The sequence below is a fragment of the Amphibalanus amphitrite genome, unplaced genomic scaffold, assembly GCF_019059575.1.
Source record: "Amphibalanus amphitrite isolate SeventyFive unplaced genomic scaffold, NRLGWU_Aamphi_draft 001357F_arrow, whole genome shotgun sequence".
NCBI lineage: Eukaryota > Metazoa > Arthropoda > Thecostraca > Balanomorpha > Balanidae > Amphibalanus > Amphibalanus amphitrite.
Window position 1 is genome coordinate 163,646 of NW_024882850.1, and position 7,139 is coordinate 170,784.

A 7,139-nucleotide genomic window follows, 5' to 3' on the forward strand; every position below is an offset into this window, starting at 1 on the left:
AATTGCCTAGGCCATTCGCGAACTGCCGGCAATTCGCGAATGGCCTAGGCAAAGTCCGGTTTTTCACTTGGCCTAGGCAATTCGCGAATGGACTGACTTTGTGCTCACAGGCAAAGTGCGTAATTGGGCATTTCGCGAATTGCCCAGGCAAAGTGAGTAACTATATCACAAAAGTTTTCTACCGTGCTAAAATGAGTATATTCATTAACATTAGGACATTTGCTTATGGCTAAGTCTATCTGAGGCGGCCAGAAACTTGCTGTTCTGTAATTTTAGGGAATTTTCAAATAAATCTGATAGTACTAAGGTTCTCCTTCCGAACTCGTTGCCATTTATAGTGGGAGGGGGCTGGTGTGTAGTACTTACCATCGTCCCTCTTGTATCCTAATTTAAATAGGTGTGCAGACGTGCGAAAATGATTGTCCTTTGTGGGGCGCGCGGGGTGGCAAATAAATGCGATCGAAGATACATTTTTATGACTCATTTGAATTTTATTGGATCAAAAGTTTAATCATATGAGGTATCTGTATAACGCGAAAGTGTTTAGGTTAAGAGAGGTTGTGTACGCAGTTATCAAGTTCCGTAGCACGTGGTCTTTAAACTATTCGATAATTTCCGTCAAAAACAAAACCATGCCAAATCACAAACAACAGTCTGACTTTCTTACTATTTATTATTGCAGTGAGCGCCTTTATGGCAGCGACTGATACAAGTAACGCCCGCCTTGATGCACTTGCATCGGCCTTTACATACACCCCTCCTGCACTTGCAGGAAAACATCCCCTGACCCTTCCCCCCTGAGACCAGGCGAGCACATTCTCTAAGTGTGATCGAGATGTCGGGGACGTCGGAGGAGGAGATGAAGTGCCCGGCACACGGTTGTACTGCTTCTGGGCCGTAGACGCCGGACAGCTTCCCCTTCGTCGTGCCAATTATATACTGTGACTCGCCGACACACTGCGAACACGGTCATCTATGTCAACGAGCGATACAAAGTTTTTACAGCATCAGCAATTAATTTACTGCAGATAATATTGATATGATTTATAATTATTGCGACCAGTGCCAGACACCTACAGTTTCGATCTGTGTTAAAAACGTTTTGTTGTTGACATCAAATCTAATTGAACCGACAATGTCCTTTCAGCGCCTTATACACTTGAAATCATGATGAAAAATAACTAAGCAACTATTTTTACAGATATTAAATCGTTTCAACATTGAGAACAATATTCATATTGATTGAAAATCATATTATATACTTAATTCACAGTAAAAAGTTATCGAAATAAAAAATTGAAAATATAGCAATAGAAAGCGTGGCGAGAAAGAGCAACCAATAGTACAAGCAGCTGCAAAAAGAAAATTACTCCAGACTCACCTCCAATATCACTCCGATAACATTTTTCTGTTGCGTCCTCGCCCTGTCCACGTCGGGAATGCCAATGCGTACATTTTGACCCACAGATAGAATCTTCTTCGCCTTCCTCGTCCGAGCCAGCATGAGATTCGCCTGTTTTTTCTGAGATGCCGAGGCGATCTCCCGCTCTTCAAGTGCCCTCTTAGCACGAGAACACAGATCGCAAAAGCCGTCAGATGCAGGTGCCGGCCCATAACAGTGAGTGCAGCGCCTGCTTCTTAGTGTTCGCTTAACAGGCTGTGCAGCTACCGGTGACTGCTGCATGCCCTTGTTGCTGCCGGCTACCGCCACTGTGGGACCGCTCCTCCCTGGAGTGCAGCTAGCTGGCTCCTCGTCGCTGCTGCTGCTGCCGGCTACCGCCACTGTGGGACCGCTCCTCCCTGGAGTGCAGCTAGCTGGCTCCTCGTCGCTGCTGCTGCTGCCGGCTACCGCCACTGTGGGACCGCTCCTCCCTGGAGTGCAGCTAGCTGGCTCCTCGTCGCTGCTGCTGCTGCCGGCTACCGCCACTGTGGGACCGCTCCTCCCTGGAGTGCAGCTAGCTGGCTCCTCGTCGCTGCTGCTGCTGCCGGCTACCGCCACTGTGGGACCGCTCCTCCCTGGAGTGCAGCTAGCTGGCTCCTCGTCGCTGCTGCTGCTGCCGGCTACCGCCACTGTGGGACCGCTCCTCCCTGGAGTGCAGCTAGCTGGCTCCTCGTCGCTGCTGCTGCTGCCGGCTACCGCCACTGTGGGACCGCTCCTCCCTGGAGTGCAGCTAGCTGGCTCCTCGTCGCTGCTGCTGCTGCCGGCTACCGCCACTGTGGGACCGCTCCTCCCTGGAGTGCAGCTAGCTGGCTCCTCGTCGCTGCTGCTGCTGCTGCTGCTGCTGCTGCATACTACAGCACGACCGCTCCTTCTCCTCCCTGCATGGGCGCGGCCAGCCGGCTGCCAGTCGCTGCTGCTGCTGCTGCCCGATTGACTGTCCAGTCCTGCATCTGTGGCCGTCTGGCGACTTCCATCAGCCACCAGTCCCAGCATATCCGCCAGCTCCTGCTCAGTCCTCAACAGTCTGGCGGGCGCTCCTCTGAGCTGCGTGTCCCTCAGGCCCATGTGGGGCTCAACACCGAACATCGCTTTGTAGGGAGCAGTTCCAATCCCGTCGTTCTTCTGAAACAGTCAGAACATATTCAAGATATTAACAACAGAATGTTCACACAAAATTACGAGACTGTGCAGTTAAGCGTAACCAGCTAATACTTTACACTTCTCCCGCTTTGACTTAAATTACAGCTAATGATTGGAAATATTTTTTTTCTTCAAAACATATGTTTTAAACGAATGAGGAAAATTTCAAATATTTTTTGTAACTAATACAGATGAAGGCTATATACCTGCGTGTTTATCATCCACTGAACAAAGCGTAGTCCCTCGGGCCAATTACTTTCCGGGTTATCGGCAAGCCAGCACCGAAGCTTTTCCTGAACCAGCCGATTCGCCCTTTCGACAGATCCCTGGAAACATTAAATGTGTCAATTTACCACATGCCGAGATATCCCTTTAACATTAGCACGTGATTTTGGGAAAAGCTTCCGGACCGCTCACGGCTAATGTTTAAGGTATTTGGGAAAAGGTTCTTGACCACGGTCATTTTGATTTTCCCAGACAATTTTTAAGAGAATATTCAAGATGAAAGTAGCAATTAACGGCATGTAGTAACTATCTTCCCACCCTTTGGGATGGGAAAATGCTTAATTTATTCACCTCGAATTTTTTGCTACAGACCTCGTGCCTGCCGGCACTCGGTACTTCCGCAAAAAAAACCTTGGTAAATAAAATGCATTTTCCCAGCCCCGGGCGGAATAAATATTACTATATCCGTACATGAGAAAGTCAAGCATGCACATGGCGGCGAATATTACATGGTACAGTTTGCATTGACCTCTTTTAACTCTCGATTTATTTATTCATGTTCTTTCCACTTCTATTTATTTGCGCAGGCATTGATATTGAATAGTCACTTTTTGAGCAATCAAATAAGGGCGCTTGATAGCCTATTTGCGCTTTAGCGTCCGTCCATAAACCCCAGCACAAACATGCACACGATCAATTCAATATGAATATCTATTTTAAAGACTTCAAAAATCCATGTAGGAACAACAAGCTAATTCTATACCAAATCTAAATTCGTATATTGGTGAATAGCCAATCTGGCTTATACCTATCAATCGCTCACCTGGGACTGCGAATGGCGAGGTCGTCCACGAACGAGCTGGAGCGATGGCCACATGGCTGTGCACTGCTTTATTACTTTGTTGCGAAACTCGCGTCCGTTGTCGCTCTGAAACACATTTAGGTTTTCTGTTTTAACGAATTTTTAACGCAATCTTAGCCTTTATCTGAACTACTTTCATGTTTTTATTGCGATGTTTCACACAGTGGTTGTGCAGTTACCTTCATGAATCACGAGCGAATCATTGTAAAAGTGACTTAGAACAGTTCAAATTACCCTAATCTTGACCTTAGGTGAAAAGGTCATCAAAGGTAATCCTAGGTCAGTGACCTCAGATGACCTCGGATGACCACGGATGACCTTGACACATGGCGGGTCAACTATAGTGTATTCATAGGCGCTGAGCTCGAATCTGACATCCATTCACCTCTAAGCAATCATCCTGACGCTCAAACTCGCAAAAAAAAAAACAGCTAATTGAAGCGACTAAATTGACCTAGAAGATGCTCCTAACAAGCGTGACCTTGCGTGACCTTGACCTTGAGTCAACTGTATGCGATGTCTAGACATCCATAAACACCAATAAACTCTCATAGAATGCATACTCATGCGCTGGGAAGCAAGAACGCGCACCATCGTGCGACAGATCGCAAAACCTGCCGATTTCGTCCAAACATGACCTGACATATGACGTCATGACTTGATGACCTGACATGACATCGACTTGAAATTTCCACAGTACGTGTCAGATTGATCAACGCGAGGGTACTGTAAGTTTCGCGGCGATCCGCCGCGTTTTACGCGAGTTATTCGCGAAAAACCATGGGGGGGGGGTCATCCGACCCCCCTACAAGTGCGAGGGTTAATCTGAAACTATGTATGTCTCTGGTTTTCTTCTAATCAAGTCAGTTATATCAACTCCAGCATCTGCTATAATGCGCAAAAGAACGACCAGTGCATGTTCGCTCATATCCAAGTAATTTTCTAAAGACTGAAGCGGCCAACCCCACCCTAATATCTTGGAGAGCCGTACATATTTTACGAATAAGCGCATGCTGGCTGCTGCTGCTGATGAGATGGAATATATTAAAACAACCGGTAATACATGATAGTATAGTACAGATGCAGACCATAGACAAAATGTAGGGTCTTAATGATGAAATTCCCTTAACATTCAATGAGGGTGAGATAAACTGTTTTTGCACTTAAAAACAGAGAAAAAATAAAAACAGAGAACGTTCATGATTGCTTTCACCTATATATCGGTAAAAAAATACAATATGACAAAGCTACTTTACCTGCAAGATGTTTGGAGCCCCAAACAGGCAGAATATGTCGATGAGATGAAATACCACCTCTTCCGCCCTTTTTGATTTTAAGGGCCGCAAAACGACAAACTTGGTTAGGTGGTCTTGATATGTTAAAATGTATCTGAATCCCTTTGAGCTTTCACTCGTCCAGTCTATTAGATCAACCTGGGCTCTGGAGTTCATGTCGTTGCTGAGAATAGGCTTAGTCACTACCTTCTGGCCAGGCCTAGGCTTTTTCTGCTCGCACGTTTGGCAAGTTGAGAGGAATGCCCAGACGACTTTTCTGCTGACGCTTGCATAGTGCTTTTGAACTTCCATAAGCGTCTTGTCTCTTCCGCAATGCCCAGTCAAAGAATGGAGTTCATTAATCACATCAAACAAATCTGATTCCCGCACGATTTCTTTTGCACTTTTCTTATCTACAACCTTTTCAATTGATCCGAACTTGACTAGCCTGTACTTCTGCCAGATGCGATAGCGTTTCGCGGTGCCCGACGGTTTTGCGCCTTTGCTGATTCCCTGCAGTTCTTCCTTTATAATCTCGTACTTTTCATCGGTAATCAAAGCAGAGTTTGAAGATATTTTGGTTTCGTGAACCAGTTTATAGAACTGTTCTTTTTGAGACATCTTTGCAGAAACGACGAACGGTCTACCTGCGAAAGATAGAGATGTATGCAAGATTACAATAACAAATTGACTTTATGAATTTAAAAAATATTGATAAATATTATATAATATACAAAGAATGATAATTACGAGCGAGCGCGAAGTGCGAGCGAGTCCTTTGTGGTTTAGTGGAAAAATGTAAGTATTAGCAGCCCGACCCGGCCAAACGACGCTAATTGACAGCTTATAACTTTGCAACCACATGTCTGATTGACAAGTGGCTTTCATTGATGGGGAGCTACATCCCTTTGCCACGAATGGAGCATACCCCGAACCATGTGGGTACCAAATTTAGCACGTGGCACGTGCAGAGTGAGGGGTGTCGAAAAAAATACAATGCTACAGCCTTGGAACGTCTGCGCCGATAGTGTTGAAATTTGGCATGCTACTAGGTACTCATAGGCCTAACCCTCCACAAGAGTGAGAAGGGAGATTGTGCCGCGCGCGCGCACGTGCGCACTCCACCTTCGATTTTCAATAACTGCAGCGTCTGTCATGGGCGTAGAAACGGCTAGAACATTGTGGGCGCATAGGTGCAGATTGCAGGAGTCTAGCCATAGCTGGTTGAGCGGGGGGGGGGGGGTAGGAAGCGGCAATTGGATGTGATATACCGACTTTACCATTTTTAACCCGCACCCTATTTTCCCCTGAATATCAATAAGAAACAAACAAACAAACGAAAACGGTGAGCTTCACGCCGCTTTTTTTTACAAAAAAAGCGGCAAAAATCGGTGACCAGATGACCTAAGGACAGGTCAATTTTGCATCCTCTCTTGTAGGTCAATGGAAGAAAATTAAAAGGTGTCTCTTTTGAACGAACGTCATTCTCAATAATTTCAAACACCAAATTATACCTAAGTTAGCACGACACACAACAGAACCGAAAAATGGCACGTGTGACACCTCTTTTAGCAGCTGAGGTCATCTTTGGTGGGGAATTGTATCTAACTTTTTCGTAAATAACTTTTGGGAGAGGCATGATAGAGTAAAGTTTAAAACACCTTAGTTTTGTTCGGCTAGACGATATACAGATCGGCTGATATGCAACACGATCTTTAACCCGCGCCCCGCTGGGGGTCCTGGATTTCCACGCCCTGCTGGGGGAGTGTTTGAACACCCCCCCCCCCCTTCTAACTCGGCTCCTGGGCCACGTAGCGATACCGGAAAGGCGGCGTTCGAAGAGCGTCAAAAATAAGGAAGAAATCACTTCGGTCACTTTTTTGTTCAGGTCAGAGGTCAGGTCACCAGAGGTCATTAACACGTCCCCTGGAGAGGGTCTGAGAATTACGCGCCCTCGAGGGGGGGCATATTCTGCCCCCCTGCTATCTCGGCTCCCAGAAATGCTAGAAACACGAAACTTGGGGGGTGGGTAGGCCCGCATAAGAACTCTTTGTGGTGCAAATTTGGTGATCCTAGGTCAACATCTTCAAGGTCAAATGACGTCATCAATGCAAAATTTTCGCACTTTTTGGTCAAACGTGCAGCGCTTTGCTTTAGCCGGTCTCGCGCCCAAACTAAGACAGATAGCTTTGATCTG

At 46.3% G+C, this 7,139-nt stretch overlaps 1 protein-coding gene across 2 annotated transcripts; it reads right to left on the reverse strand.

Annotated features, from left to right (window-relative positions):
• Positions 1-655: 655 nt before the first annotated feature.
• Positions 656-6,112, reverse strand: LOC122372408 (nucleolar protein dao-5-like). 2 transcript variants are annotated; one of them, XM_043349558.1, is made up of 5 exons: positions 4,925-6,112; positions 3,630-3,734; positions 2,788-2,907; positions 1,382-2,563; positions 656-957 (listed from the first exon to the last, which is right to left on the reverse strand). In XM_043349558.1, the coding sequence occupies exons 1-5, from the start codon at positions 5,561-5,563 to the stop codon at positions 667-669; spliced, it is 2,337 nt and encodes a 778-aa protein (XP_043205493.1). In that variant the 5' UTR covers positions 5,564-6,112; the 3' UTR covers positions 656-666. The 2 variants fall into 2 exon arrangements, with proteins under 2 accessions (XP_043205493.1, XP_043205494.1); XM_043349559.1 differs by lacking the exon at positions 4,925-6,112 and having other exon boundaries at positions 3,630-4,509.
• Between the last annotated feature and the right edge of the window lie 1,027 nt (positions 6,113-7,139).

Excerpts from the sequence above, each read along its gene's own strand:
- LOC122372408 (XM_043349558.1), bottom strand. The coding sequence starts at position 5,563 with ATGTCTCAAAAAGAACAGTTCTATAAACTGGTTCACGAAACCAAAATA. Across the intron at positions 2,908-3,629 it reads CTCGCCATTCGCAGTCCCAG|GGATCTGTCGAAAGGGCGAA; the intron begins GTGAGCGATTGA and ends TAATGTTTCCAG. Across the intron at positions 2,564-2,787 it reads AGTGGATGATAAACACGCAG|AAGAACGACGGGATTGGAAC; the intron begins GTATATAGCCTT and ends TGACTGTTTCAG.